General features: G+C 47.6%; 1 protein-coding gene across 1 annotated transcript in view; it reads left to right on the top strand.

The window, feature by feature from the left end:
• Positions 1-15,765, top strand: part of COL14A1 (collagen type XIV alpha 1 chain) — a 197,571-nt gene that overhangs the window by 99,876 nt on the left and 81,930 nt on the right. The window contains exons 21-23 of the mRNA XM_021712073.1: positions 1,347-1,496; positions 4,040-4,156; positions 14,313-14,459. Of these exons, the coding sequence (XP_021567748.1) occupies positions 1,347-1,496; positions 4,040-4,156; positions 14,313-14,459 (414 nt within the window). The remainder of the gene's footprint in view (positions 1-1,346; positions 1,497-4,039; positions 4,157-14,312; positions 14,460-15,765) is intronic.

Here is a 15,765-nt window from a genome sequence, read left to right as displayed (position 1 = left end):
GGGCTCAGACAATCCACTCACCTCAGCCTCCCAAAGGCACAGGATTACAGGCTGAGCCACCGAGCCTGACTTATCAGGTTTTCTGAGTGCTAACGACTTTGGTTTAGACCACTGGTTCTCTGTGGGGGGGATGTGCCCCCAGCAGAGACAGTTTTGAACCTCACATCCGGGGGTGCAGGGCTTGCTCCTGGCATCTCATGGGCGCTGCTGAACACGTTGTAGGACTCTCCCTCTGGAGTAGAGGATCATTCCATCCAAAACGTCAGTAGTGCTAAAGCTGAGAAATCCTGCTCTGGGCCACGAGGGAAGCTGGACAAGGCCATTCGCCTTGTATGTGTGGGATGAAGGGAGCATGGCTGCAGAGATAACATATGCGTACAGAAATGCAGAAATAGGGGCCAGGCTTGGTGACTCAGCCTGTCATCCCAGCACTTTGGGAGGCCAAGGCAAGTGGATTGCCTGAGCCTGCAGGTCTGAGACCAGCCCGGGCAACCTGGTGAGACCTCGTCTCTACAATAAAATAAAAAATAGCCGGGCATGGTAGCACACATCTGTAGTTCCGGCTACTTGGAAGGCTGAGGCGGAAGGATCGCTGGAGCCCAGAAGGTCGACTCTGGGGTGGCCGTGAGTGTGGCCCTGCACTCCAGCATGAGCAACAAGTGAGACTCCAACTCAAAAGAAAAAGCAATATAGAAATAGGTTGTTGGAAGGGCCCTCCGGAGGAGAGTGATGAGTCTTTTAGGAATGCACCCCTGACTCAAAGCTCTTAAAGAACGAGCCTGTGTGGGCGAGGCAGGAGGTGAACGTATTTGTATGGATTTAGCAAGAAACGTTTCCAACACCCTATCAGAGACCCCACTGGGTGGAAACCAAGATGAAATGATGGAGGTGGAAGCAGCAGCTGACCGAGGGCCTTGGAAGAGCACACCTGCCTGGCATTCAAAGTCCTGAAAGGAGCAGACAGAACTCCAGCGGTGACATTCGCGCGGGTCCTCAGGGTGGCACGCGCCTGCTGCTGGCGACAGAGCTGGGGGTCTGAGCAGGGACCATGAAGACCCATTTCTTCTACTTGCCAAGTAGCCGCTGACTGTATGGGGGCAGTGGCCCGCCAGGTGGACCCGTCTCTTTTTCTATTTGGGAAAAGGACTGGATCCCAACAATGACCCTTGACCCAGCCGCCGGGGTGCAGGTTTTAGGGCTGGATGAGACCAGATTCCAGCCTCAGGCCGCTGTTTGCCTGCGGCCTGATCCTGGTGTGAAACGCGGTCCAGGGTGTGCAATTCGACCTGAGCGCGCCTGTCTCTCCGCATTCTGTCGTCACTGGAACACGTGTTCGCTTCCTCTAGTTCCAGGTCCCACGCTGGAAACCTTTGTGGGAGCTGACGTCAACACCATCCTAATCACAAACCTTCTCAGCGGGATGGACTACAACGTGAAGATATTTGCCTCCCAGGCCTCGGGCCTCAGCGACGCGCTGACGGGTGTGGTGAAGACCTGTAAGAGCTGTGGCCCCGGCTTGGGGGGCGGGTGTGGGGAGGGAGGGTGGGGGGGCTTGCTGCTTCATCTCCGCAGCCCCTCTGCTCTCCCTCCCTCTGCTTCCCGAGGGACGTGGCTTTGTGGAAAGAACTGTATGCGTTCTGCCAGGGAGTCCTGGCGGGCAGGCAGCTGTCAGCGCCTGGCTCTCACAGGCTTGCCCGTGGCAGATGGGATTTTCTCCTGGAAAGTCCCTGTTGGCATCTTTCAGATGAGGTGGAATTTTCCAGACAGCCTGCAGGCTGCCGTGGCCAGCATCAGGACTGGGCCAGAGGGAACCGGTCTGTCCTGAGACGGTGCCCCACTCCCGTAGACACACACATGCATGCACCCACACACATGTGCACACAGATGGACACACACGTGTGCACACATGAACATGCATGCGCACACACACACACACACGCTCATCCACCCCTCTGAGGACCTCCTCCCCAGTCTCCTAAGGCTTCCTGTAGCCTACACACTTGCTGGGACTTTTCACTGGCACCTCCCCTCCCGTGCCCCACGGAAGAGTGCAGCACTTTGCTGATTCTAGCATGTGGCTCCGTCTTCCCAAAGTTTGTCAGACCTCCGCGCCATCTGCTTGCTCGACTTCTTGAAGTCCACTTTGGACCTAGATACTTTCAAAGCCCATGTAACCGCCCTAAATAGAAGAGCAGTATTTTTAGTGCACATTAAAACGAGCACATGAACGACCCAAGTGAAAATGCTCTGGCTGGGTGCTGATTAAAATCGCGGAGTGCTCCCTGCCACTTGTGCTCGGTCTTGGGAGCCATGCTTAGGGCACCCGCAGAAGGGTAAGTCCAGACCTGCTGCTTGTTAGCTGAGCCTGGGGCAGATCGCAGAACATCCTGAGTGTGGGTGCTCTCCACTCGAAGATGGGGATAACAGCACCCGCCTTCAAGCTGATGGTACACGAAACACGCGTGCCACGGAGTGACCACTTTGTTACTGTAACAACTGTGCTCTGTGCACGTGGCCTGCCTTATCCTAATCCGTGGTCAACACTTCATCGAATGCAGGGGCAGGAGCGAACGGGATGTATACTAAGCCAGACCCCAAGGCACCCTGGATTTCCCACAGGGCAGCTCTCTTCCAGAGGAAGTTTCCTGAACTCTCTTTCATGGCACAGCTTGAGACTGCAAAGGCTGGATACCGAATAGACTTGTCTCGAAAGAAGTAGTCTCCCTCTTCTCAGGCCTGGGCTGCTCTGGGCACGAGCCAAGGCTCCCGCGTCCCCTCTGCTCTGCTCCTGTGGCGATGCCACGGCTCCCCCCGCAGCCCCTGAGGCCTGTGCGTGTCCCACCCTCTCTCCCCTCCCGTCTGTGCCTCAGCCGTCCGCCTCACCGGTTGCCCTCTCTGTGCCGGGCGCTCTGTCTCTGAGCTTCTGCTGGCCTTTCCTGCTCCCGCCTCTTCCTGTCATTCCTCTGCCTTCGGTTTCCTCTCTCTCCTCTCCGTCAGCAGAGTGAGACCCCGACTGAACTTCCCAGAAGTAGTCCAGAGGGCTCAGAGTGCTGAACCGTTTGATGTTCTTGGGCTTATTTATTCTCTCGCTTTCTCCCGAGCGAAAGAAGATCTCACACAATGACAGATAAACCTAGGAGGTTTGAAAAAACTCGTGATTTTCTTTCTGTGTGTGGGGGAGGAGACGGGCTTCTTAATTGGCTTTAGGAAAGAGTCTTCCCCCTCTGCTGCAAAAGAAAGGAACAACGGGAAGATCTAAATTGTGATTAGACAAGATACTGAAAAGTAATTACAAGGTATATTCACCCTGTGAGTTAGTGAGGAGAGAGGCAGAAGTAAGAGAAATGATAGAACGGAAGTCATAGGTCACTAGGGGAAGCAAGTATATTAATGTCTTGTTTTTCTGCTTGGGTCTGAATGACAAACACTGGTGTTATGCTGGAGAAGCAATACTTTTAGAGCTTCCCAAAATAACCATTTGTGCATATCACGATGTTCTAAGATTACTGGGCATCTCCATGTTTTTGAAAGGATTTGTTTGTGTTCTCTGCGTAAACTCTTTTGTTTTTAAACGTTCAAAACCGTATTCATTCTGGCTCATTCCCCTGTGGGGCCGGTCCTGTGGCTGCACTTGCCCGGACGACACTTCCACGGTGCCGCTTTGCTTTTCCTGCCCAAGCCCTGGTTCTCTCCCTGGCTGATAAGCACATGCTGCATTTACTTTTTGTTATACAAATATTAGATGTTCATTAGATGTGGAATATTTGCAAAGCACAAATACATAGAAGGGGGACTAAAATCAGCCATAATTTCGCCACCCGCTGCGCCTGGTCTTTTTTTGGTGACAGACCACATCATGCTTCTTGTTTACAACCTGCATTGCTGAGTCATAAAACGGCTATCTTTGTGCATTAGCTTATTCTAAGTGAGTGGACGTCCCACTCTGAGCACGGAGCTTTGAATGAAAATGTTCCCGTAAGTTAATTACCTCCGTGGGGGTGGTGTGACACATGACACGCGTGTTTCTGCTTCATTCCAGTGCTCCTGGGTGTCACGCATCTCCAAGCCCACCAGATTGAAATGGCCAGCTTGTGTGTGCAGTGGCAGGTGCAGCGTCACGCCACGGCCTACAGGATTGTCATCGAGTCCCTCCAGGGTGAGTATGTGCTATCACGTGTGTCTCCACGAGGAGACGCACATGCACTTGGTTCTGTGAGAATCACAGTCGGCAACACGCAAGTGACATGAGACAGGAGCCCTCTTCCAAGGGTCCGTTTGCACGGGGCCCATAGTGTAGCGCCTGGATCCAGGCTGGCTGGGCAAGCCTGTTGCCCCACCCCCGCTGACCTCTGCTTTTCTCCTCTGTTAATGGGGATAGCCATAGGCTGATCTTTTAGGTTCTGTGAAGATGAGCTGAGATCACCTGTGCGAGGCACTCCCAACAGTGCTTTGCACACTGGACGCGCCCAGGAAATACTAGCTGTTGTGGGTAAGAGCGGTCATGTAGCCACGGCGAGGACACGTTAAAATTGTGTGGCCCTGCAGTCTGGTATTCAGGCCCCAGGGAGCAGGCTTGAAGGCGATGTTTTTCTCCATGTTTCTTTTTCTTTTGGAGGAACACAGTGAACAGCAAATTCTCTTTATGGAGAAGGTTCAGTGTGTCTGCACCATCAGGAACAATTTCTTCTAGCTTGATAATTCTCAAGTCCACTTCCTATTTGGGACTCTGTTTCAGAGTTGGAAGTGCTCAAAATGTGTCCTGGTCTCCCTTAAAAATATCGAGGGCGGCAAAAGGGTACTTCCTGCAAAATGAGTATCTAGGGCCTGTCAATCCTGTTTTCACATGATCTGCGTGGACAGGATTGCGAAGATGAAATCCAGTAAAAATGATAGTTGGCTCATGGCTGTAATCCCAGCACTTTGAGAGACTGAAGTGGGAGAATCACTTAAGTTCCAAGAGTACCAGTCTAACCCGGGCGACATAGTGAGACCTTATCTCTACAAAAGCCAAAAAGGTTAGCCGGCGTGGTGGGGCTCACCTGTAGTCCAAGCTGCTCAGGAGGCTGAGGCAGTTGCTCGAGCCCAGGAGTTTGAGGCTGTAGCAAGCTCTCATCATGCCACTGCCCTTCAGCCTGGGCAGACGAGCAAGACCCCATCTCTAAGAAAAGAAGAAAATCATTTCAATCAGATTCGTATAGACAGTAAAAAAGGTGTCTTGTTATTTGTGGGGATTATAGTAGATACTAGAGATCTCAAATGTTCTTTTTTAATCTTCCAAACTTGCAATAAAATTGTTAAAACGTAGCTTGTTCTTTCTGGACCAATGATCTTGGTTCCCCCCATTTTGGGAAAGTACAAAAGCTAATTGTTTTAGGCCCAGATAAGACAGGGCTTAGTTTCCCGTATCCCTGGCTATAACTGACCCCAAACCTGTAGTCCCACTTCTGATCCAATCTACAGAGAAGAAAGCCCCATGTAGGAGGGTGCTGAGAGCCTTGGGAAACATGCCCCCTGTCGAATATGAGTTCATGGGTGGAACCTCCTGGAACCAACTCCCACCAACCCCGGCCAAGGGTCTGCTGTGGCAGACCTGCTGCACCTCTACTTCCTTGACCCCTGTGTACAATGTCTAGACCCCTCCCACCTGAATTGGCTAGACACGTCAGAGGAGTCGACACTGGGGAGAGAATCAGTCGTGTCGTCCTGTGGTTGTGTTAAATCGGAGTATGGGATGCTGAAGCAGCCGCAGGCGCAGCACACAGACTAGAGGACCGGCTGCGTCCTCTTGAGGAGTTATGTTTTTTAAATTATTTTATTTTATTTTTAAAATGTGGAGTGCAAATGAAGGCTAGGTACATGCATGGTCATCATATAGGTAAGGGGTGCGTACTCTCCTTGATGTTCTGTGCACCCCCCACCCCGGCAGTGTTCCATTATTGCCAGTCCCTTTCTTACAGTATTACGATAAGTGTTCAGGGTCCACTTGGGAGTGAGTACATGTGGTACTCAGATCTTTGTTTCTGTGATAAGTCACTGAGTATGATAGACACTAATTCCATCCAGGTTGCTGCAGAGTTCATAATTTTGCTTTTCTTTATGGCTATGTGATATTCCATCGTGTAAATGTACCACCTTTTCTTTATCCAGTCCATTTTCGATGGGCAGCACGGTTGGTTCCACGTTTTTGCTGTTGTGAATAAACTGCATGTGCAGGTATGTTATTAGAGAGCTATTTAAGCTTTTCTGGCTATATTCCCAGAGAGGGATTGCTGAATCCTATGGAAAGTTGATTTTCAGATTTTTTTGAAATCACCACGCTGTTTTCCACAGAGGTTGTACTAGTTTACACTTCCACCAACAGTGCAGAAGCGTTCCCTTTTCGCCGCATCCTCTCCAGCATCTGTTGTTTTTGAGATCTTGGTGATGGCCGTCCTGACAGGAGTGAGGTGGTCTCTCAGTGTGGTTTTAACTTGCATTTCTTCGATGACTGGTGAGGCTGAGCATTTTTTCGTGTGTCTGTTGCCTGCTCCTGTGTCTTCTTCTGAGAAGTGTCTATTCATTTCTTTGCCCATTTAAAAAAAATGTCTTCTTTTATGTACTTATGTTTATTTGAGAAAAACACATTTTGTAGACTGTAAGTACTTAGCCTTAAACAGAGCATTAATGAGCTGTAACGATCACTCAGAAGTAACTGGTCATTTCTGGTTGTGGAGGATAGGACACAGCACTGCAGTCTTCAATCCTTTTAGCTGACCAGAAGTGATGATTTCTCGTTTGCAGAAGGTTTCTTGCTTAAAGCTTCTCCTCTGTCCTCTTCCCTTGTGCTTGGTGTCATTCAGAAGAGATCTGACTCGAGTTCTGGAGACTGGGTGGCCTGCTCTGGGGCTCTGGTGAGACACTAAATGGGGAAGGGAGACTTGGCTGCCTGCTTGGTGAGCTGGAGCCTGGCTTATCCTTGGAGGCCTGACAAGAGCCAAGCACCCTAGGAGGCCCCGGGCAGCATGGCTCTCGGGGTCAGTACCCTTGCTGTGGACTTTCCTCTGGGGTGCCAGCACCACACACAACAAGATGGCTTGTGAGCTCACAGGACAGTCTGTCCTCTCTCTCTGGTGAGCCCATCTGTTTCCATGACTGCAAACATGACCTCCCACCTTGACCTCCAACACCACAGCCTGGTACGTCCAGTTGCGAATGTCGTGCAGATGCTGCTTTTGCCCATTTTTTAATAGGGTTGTCTGTTTTTTCCCTTTCAGCACATTTGAGTTCCTTGTAGTTCATGGATGTTCGGCCTTTGTCAGATTTACAGTTGGCACATATTTTTTCCCATTCTGTGGACTGTCTCCCTGCTCTCTTGATGGTTTCTTTTGCTTTGCAGAAGCTTTTCAATTTGATGAGGTCCCACTTGTCTATCTTACCTTTTATGGCATTCATCTTTGGACAGTTGATCAGGAATTGGTTGCCTATTCCAATGTCCGTAAGGTTGTTCCTTACATTTTCTTCCAGGATTCTTATAGTTTGAAGTTTTACATTTAGGTCTTTGATCCATTTAGAGTTGATTTTTTTTATATGGTGATAGATAAGGGTCCTGTTTCAGTCTTCTGCATGTGGTTGGTCAGTTTTCCCAGCACCATCGATTGAATAGGTTCTCCTCTCCCCAGTGGTTGTTGGTGGAGGCTTTGTCGAAGATGAGTTGGTTGAGAAATTGAGGTTTTGCTTCCAGGGTCTCTGTCCTGTTCCATTGGTCTATATGCCTATTCTTATACCAATACCAGACTGTGTTGATTATGGTAGGAGGAGTTATGTTTATATATCTCTACAAGTCACACCTTAACATAGGCAGGCTGACATCTAGTGATATTTAAAGAAATACTAAGTGTAATAATCACACTCCCAAATTCTCTCACGATACTTTCATCCTTTTCTGTCCTTTAAGAAGTTGAAGAGGCATGGGCTCCTGCGTCATTCACTGCCTTTCATAAACTAAAATTGTAACTACACAGATTGACTCAAAGTGCATGAAAACTGGCTTTGTCAATGGAATTAGTAAGATTCGTGAGTTTTTATTATTAAATGCTTTCATTTTAGTATATTTGCAGAGTGGCATTGAGGTTTCCATCAGGGAATGTGATTGGTTTGTCTGATAACAATGATCCAGTCATCTAAAACTGCAGTAAGCTCTTTCTGAAGTCAACATGTTTGCTGGAACAAACAAACAAACAAAAAGGAACATTTTAGAGAAATGTTTTCTTCTTATCTTCAAGTTAAGTTAACCTGTACACCCTTGGTATTATTTTCAGGTTGCCAGAGTCCTTTCCCGTTGAGCCTTTGTGGTCTCAGTTAAATAAGATGAACAAGAATATTGTTAGGTTTATTTCTCATCAGCATTTGGCGTTAAGAGATGAGCAAAATTCACCCTCATCTCCTTCGCCCAGCTGTCGTGCTTACATTGTTTACCAACTGGCCAAACCACAGATTCTGACGGACAGCTTCCAAAGGGCAACTCCCAAAGGGGAGTGCGTGTGTGGGTAGCAGGAGGGAATGTGTTCAGATATTTAAACATATAGAGTTTAGATCAAGGAATAGTCTTCCTCCTTTGGAATGGGGAAGGATTAGGTTGAGATTTGCTGTCGTGCAGAGAACTGTGGTCACCATCCTGACTGGTGGCCCTTGGAGGACTTGCAGTCAGATGCCTGCTCTTCCTAGGCAGCCGGGTGCCTGAGCCCCAAGTGTTGTGACTGGCCTCTCTTCCACTGATGACATATGCTGCCCCTGTGGAGACCTCAGTCCTTCCACCCAGTCAGGGGAGATACTAGAAGCAATGTGATCCAATTCCCCCATGTGCTGAAGAAAAGCTTTATCCCAAGTTGACCTATTTCTGAGTCCCTCTGGCAAATTTCTGCAGTTGGGTGGGTCATTTTTTCCAGCTTTTTCATGTCTTTTCCATGGGATGAACATGTGTACTTTATTCTGAGATGAAATCAGTGGACAAGTCTCCGGGGTAACCATAACTGCTGGTCAACTTTCTTCTCTAGGTTTCCATTTCTCTAAAAGTTACTTTGTTTGAAGCTGAAAATGAGGCAATACCTGAAAATGACCAAGGTTTTCTGAGTGAAGTGCCCAGGCTCTGTTGTTCGTGTTTGTTTAGTTATGTTCCAGAAACCTAGATAAAAGAAACTGAAGCAAAAGTGTCGATTTATTTGCTCATACGTTTGAGAAGTCCACAGCCTCTGGCTTCAGCCACATCTGGATCTAGGTGTCCAGTGCTTACCTGGAAGCTGCCTCCTCCGTTCTTCTGCTCGTCCCCGCCGCCCTCGCGCTCAGCCATGCCCCGTGAGTCAGATCCAGAATGACACCCCCCACTTCCAGCTCAGCAGTCTTGGTGCAGAGACGGTTTCTCTTTCTCAATAGTCCCAACGGAAGTCCAGAAACTGAGTCATATTGGCCTCGTTCTGTTCACATGCCTCTAAGTCTGTCACTGAGTGCCAGGGCACGAACAAGCTGTTTGGCCCTGGTTGCCATCCACCCCATACCTGGTGGTAGTGGCAGGAGGTGGGGCTGCTGCTCAATCCCCAAACAATAAAGATCAGGAGTGGGGAGGAGGGGCCGCAAGATAGGCAACAACAACAGCTGTCCTCCATCCATGTAGATGTTATATTTTTATGGCCAAATAGGAAAAAAAGAAAAGATTGCCAAAAGGACGAGGTCTCAGGAAAGGAAATGAAATCTGCTTTGAGTCAGTCATCAACTCGCCAAATTGAATTGTAGACTTTTGGTTAACTCTGGCACAGACAGCGTGAGAGCCTTTTCGTTGGTCTTGGGCAACCCAGAACCCATGAGAACCCCATTCGTTCTGGTGCTCTGGGGTCCTGTCCCTCTCTCCAGCTGTTTTTGAGTTGACTTGGCACTAAAGTTGGATTTCACGTTTCCCCTCAAGTGTGAGCATTTATATGCCACACGGGCCTGAATACTGTTTCCTACCTGAATTCCCACAATTTGGTGAAGTTCTCTGTAGCCGGCTTAGAAAAAGGTTCAGAGGGCACTTCACTTGTCTTCTCTCTTCTAGTGTTGAGATGTCAATTTTTCAGTATTGTCCGCGACAGAGAATTGCAGTGGAGTGGAGAGCCTCTCTTGCCAAGTCCAGGAGAAAAGATCAAGCGAAACAAAATCAGTTTTCAGAGTTAAACTTTTTGAAGCAGTGACATTGTGACTAGGGGGCTAGAGACCTGTGGAGTGTCGACATTTATGTCCTAAAACTCTACTGGAGTAGTTTCCTGAGACCTGGATGGCCTTTGCTCGTGGACCTCAGTAACTGCTTGTAGGACATTTTGGCCAGTCAGGCTGATGGCCTCAACGTCAGCTGACAGTACTCCAGAGGACGCGTTTGGCCTTGTTTCCTCAGAATGAGTGCACAGAGAAAGACAGAAGTTTTCCCCTGTTCTAAAAAAGGATAAATTCACTTCCCACTTTTGGCACAAGGAATTGAGGAAATTAGTCACCATTTGATCAGTTGAAGCGTTTTCCTTTAAGGCAAAGCCTTTGGACCTGAATTTCATGTGCCAAAAGCAACACGGATACACCCATGCATGTGACCCTTCTTGTTAGTGTTGGGAATCACACCGATTGTGTCTGCCACGAATCTTCTGGTGCTCGTTCCAGTTTTCCAGTGGCTTGTAGATTTATTTTTTTTAGCAGTCATGTCCATTTATAGTCTATTTTGAAGGGTCTTCAAAGCGCATGGGTGTGTACGCAAAATAGGGTATGACAGAAAAGCACATTTCTAAAACTAATACCCTGAGGGTCCCTGGAAGCTTTTGTTGAGACAGCCCAGTGTGATCCCCGTGCAGGATTCAGGAAATGTTTGCATTACAGATGGCTCACAGAAGCTTCCAGAAGGCTCTTGAGGGAGGCTGAGTCAGGAAGAACCATTTGCTGTGGGGTTCTGAGCCTGGGATCCACAGACAGAACCTGGACAACCACAGAACAGAGTGCTGGGTCCACAGACTCTTACTACAGACTCCTCTCACACAATGTGCAAACTCACTCGCACCTAGGCAATGTTGAATCTCATCATTTTGTACAACACATGAGAAAGAAATGATTAAAATTGACGTATTTCATTCTGCACAAATACATTTATAAAGATTACACTATAAAGTTCTCTTCTGAAACTCTTTAGTGTTTACAATACATAAAAATAAATGCTAAATTCATTTAACAAATGTTTTGAATTTAATTATGCTTTTAAAAGTCAGAATTTGTCCATAGAAAAAATGTAAAATGACATTCATCATGATTATTCTGACATATTCATATTATAATATATATTTTTGGTTTCAATATATGTACATTAAAATATAGATTGAAATTTAGCTAGGTTGGATATTGTTAAAATTTGTTAATTGAAGTTTTTGCATTTTGTATTTTAAAAAAGCAACTGGGCTGGGTGTGGTGGCTCAAGCCTGTAATCCCAGCACTTTGGGAGGCTGTGGTGAGGGGATTGCCTGAGCCCACAGGTTTGAAAACAGCCTGGGCAACTTGGCGAGACCTCATCTCTGCAATCAAAAAAAAATTAGCCAGGCATGGTAGTGCGCGCCTGTAGTTCCGGCTACTTGGAAGGCTGAGGCAGAAGGATCGCCTGAGCCCAGCAGGTCGACGCTGGGGTGGCCATGAGCATAGCATGCCACTGCACTCCAGCCTGGGCAACAACAGAGTGAGACTCTGACTCAAAAAAAAAAAAGCAACTAGTCTGTTTTTATATTTTCTATCTTCTGTTTATTTCTAGTAAATTCCTCTGCAAATAACATTGTGATGGAGTGAATAGTTCTTTTTAACCACTAAATAATTTGTGTAATATAGTTAATCAATGAAGTTTTTTAATACTAGTTTTATAGTTTTAAGTAAAGCTTTATGAGACTTTGATTTAAGCAGGTGCAATTTATAGATCAGAAGTTAAGTCTAGGGAGAAATTTGAATAATTGTTTTTCTTCATGGTCGCTGTGATTCTTCTCTTTAACCAGTTATCTGTTGTGATTAAAAAAAAAAAAAAGCAAGACGACTCTGCCTGTGCAGGAACCCTTTGAAACTCCTCATCTGTCACAGCCACCACAGCAGCCACGCGCAGCGTGTGAAGCCCGAGTCACACCAAGCCATTCCGGGTCTCCTGCCCATGTGTCTACGTTTAGCAGACGCTCAGTGGCTTCAGACTGAGTCGCTTTGGAAAAGCGATGTACTTAACTCACATTATTGTATGTGATAGACATGAAAACTAAAACAAGAGATTTGGCATTAGAGTTCTGAAATCAGGGAGTGAAGATAAGTTGCTTAAGGGGTGAAAAGCACAGTTGGATAGAAGGAGTAAGTTCTGGTGTCAGGTACCACAGTAGTGAAATCACAGCTAGCAATCACTTGTGTAATTTACACGTAGCTAAAATAGAAGAATTGTCGTGTTCCCAACACAAAGAAAAGCGTTTGAAGTGATGGTTATGCTAATGTCCCGATTTGATCATTATACATCGTGTACAGGTATCAAAATATCACAAAAACCCCCAAAATATTTCAATTAAAAAAATCTCAGTTTTACTGATTAGCATAAGGACTTGGGGGATGTTATTAACTTTCTGACTTTCGGTTTCTTGTCTTTAGATTGGGGATAGTTATAAATGCTATCAAGATCAAATGCGTTAAAACATAGGAAATCCCCGGAACACTGTCTGGCATCTGGGACGCTCTCGCTGAGTGTTGTTATCTTTGTTGCTGATGTTATCATTAAACAGGAGCACAGAGCCTGGTGTAGAGGAGCCCTCAAGAAAGGAGGAGCATAATTGATGCAGCTGCTGAGGGTTCAGGAACCAAGGGCAGCCCTGGTTCCTCCAGGAGAGGCACAGCAATTTTGCATGGACGTGGGAATTAAGAAAGGAGCTGACAGTCAGTGGACCTCCAAAATACCGTGTGCCTCAGCCACGGAGGAGAAGAAACAGAGATGGTGCCATGTGCAGCTGGCTGTGTATGACATGTCTCCTCTGTGGGACAAGTGGAACCCAGGGTTGGGAGAACTAGCTTTGCAGCCTGAACTCCCCTGACCACACACAGCACATCTTGCTTCCTCAGTGATGAGTTAAAGAGGACAGGAAAGAGTTTTCCTGGCAGATGCAGGGAGTTTGGAGAGCCTCCTTGGAAGTCCCTAGGAGTCTCTTTTGCAATTGAAAGAAACGCCAATCAATAATCAAGACACTGCCAGTTGAGGTGGCTCACACCTATAATCCCTGCCCTTTGGGAGGCGGGAGCGAGAGGATTGCCTGAGCTCACGGGTTTGAGACCAGCATGAGCAACTTGGCGAGACCTCATCTCTACAGTAAATCAAAAAATTAGCTGGGCTTGGTGGTGCTGCCTGTAGTTCCAGCTACTTGGAAGGCTGAGGCGGAAGGATCCCCTGAGCCCAGCAGGTCGAGGCTGCAGTAGCCGTGAGCATGCCACTGCACTCCAGCCTGGGCGAGAGAGTAAGACTCCAACTCACACACACACACACACACACAAATCAAGGAAGACAGGGTAGATATTAGGAAGTCTGAGACACCCCATGGTCCCAGCACTGCTTCAAGCTATGGACTACCTGCAGCTGGGGCAGCTTCTAAAACAACCTGGAGCCATTGACCAGGAAGCCCTTCCCTAAACCAGGAAAACCCCTTCCGTAGACTGGAATCCTCCTCTCTAGACCTGGAGGCGCCTCCCTAGATAGAACTGGAGGCTTCCTCCTAGACGTGGAGGCCCCTCCCTAGACCAAAGGCATGAGGACTGCCTAGAACCCTGCAACTTCCTACTCCTCACCCTGCTGTCTAGAAAGGCATTCTGCTGGGTGTCATAAGTTGCATCAGGGCCAAATAAGTGTATCCTTCTATGTCATTTGCAATCATCTGACTGTGTTCTGGGAAATCATGTTGAATAAAAGAAAGTTCAGATTAAAAAAATATATACCCTTATATACCTGCCCAACAGATCAGTTATACACCTGCCCAACAGATCAGTTGAGGTGTGTGCACACAATGACATATGCTAATAGTTCTTCACTCAAGAGAGGGTTTCACTTTTGTACATGTAAAAGCTAAGTTTCATTTTTGTACATATAGAAAATGTGACTTCAATAGAAAAAGATCAGTGGCTATGTTAACTGTGGAAAATGATATAGTACCTCACACAACGGTAACTCATTCAGAGTTATCTAATGCAGGCTATGCATATGCAGCATTTTAGAGGCAAATCATCTACTGATGACTGTTTTTAAAAGCTTTTATGTGTGTATGTTCTTTTTTTAATAGATACGCAAAAGCAGGAGTCCATCGTGGGTGGGGGCACAACCAGGCACTGCTTCTATAGACTCCAGCCGGACTCTGAGTACAAAGTCAGTGTGTACACCAGGCTCCAGGACCTGGAGGGACCAGCCGTGAGCATCTTGGAGAAAACACGTGAGTCCAGTGTGGTTTCTCCGACCCCCCCATGAATGGCACTTTAGGCGTCCTGCTTTGATTCAAGAAACCTTATTCCATGTAGAAAAATATTACTGCTTGCTGTCCAGAGTGATGTAACGGGAGTTTTGTTCCCCTTGTCCAGCCTGGAACTCATGCATTCAGGCTGCTGATGTCACCTGTGTGGTCTCCCCACTCTCCACACATGCTTTTCCTGGGACTGAAAGGCCACCTAAGGCAAAGTGCATGAGGCACGGTAGCCTGGAGTACTGTGGTCCAGATCCCCGAGGCACGTGTGTGGCATGTGGAGGGAGTGTGGGTGCAGCGTGGAGACCAGCTGCTGCCACGGGAGCCACATGTGTCAGCGTAGCCCAGGGTGGGAGGGAGCCATGGTGTCCCACCTGGCTGGCCCTGGTGAGAGGCTCTTATGCTTTTCCAGGCTGCCGTGGATCTGGTCATGTGTACAGGAAAGGGGAGCACAGCATGAAAGCAAGGCACTTTGTCCACATTCCCGGGAGCCAGGAGAATGCCCACTTCTTGGAATGGCTTTTGATGGAGTATTTCTGACCCAGAGACCACAGGCATTAAGTGGGTTTGAAGTATCGTGAGTTCTGGGGGACACCTGCTGCTTAGCTCCGTCTCCTGACCTTAAACTTGAGGTTCCTGGGGTTTGAATAGGGGGTGGGCAGTGGGCTCTCCTGGTGGCCCTCTGTCGTATACACAGCATCTGGCAGGACCACTGCCCATGTACAGATCTTTCAGCCGTTCTGGAGCATGCAGAAAGAAACTGGCATCCATGCATGAGCTTCAGGAACAGAGGGTGGAAGTGTATTAAACGAGATCATCTACTATTTTGTAACAGGTTATTGCATGACACTGAAATACTCAGTATCTTATATGCCACATGCATTTTTGTGTATAATTTACATACCTTAAAATTTAAGAGTCATTCTAGGTGCACAGTCCAGTGACTTTAGTGCATTTCAAGAGTCATGCAACCATCACCACAACCCAATTTTGGAGCATTCCCGTCAGCCCAAAGAAGCTTTCCTGTGCTCTGCCTTGGCCTTCCTGCCTCAGCCTCGGGTCGTCCGCTTCCCTTTATCCCCTGTGCGCCTTTCCTGGGCGTTTTGCATGAGTGGAAAATGCGCCACATGTAGTCTTCCGCATCTGGTGTCTTCTACTTAGCACACGTCTTTGAGATGCATTCATGCTGGTGCATGTATTTGTAGTTTGTTCCTTTTTGCTGGATTTATAGACCATATGCTTTTGAAGTTAGCAGGGGCCTGGACATACACAAGATTTG

This window comes from Carlito syrichta, unplaced genomic scaffold, assembly GCF_000164805.1.
Source record: "Carlito syrichta isolate Samal-C Ts95f unplaced genomic scaffold, Tarsius_syrichta-2.0.1 Scaffold303047, whole genome shotgun sequence".
NCBI lineage: Eukaryota > Metazoa > Chordata > Mammalia > Primates > Tarsiidae > Carlito > Carlito syrichta.
Note: the sequence above shows the minus strand (reverse complement) of the source record. Positions and strands in the feature narration are given on the sequence as shown.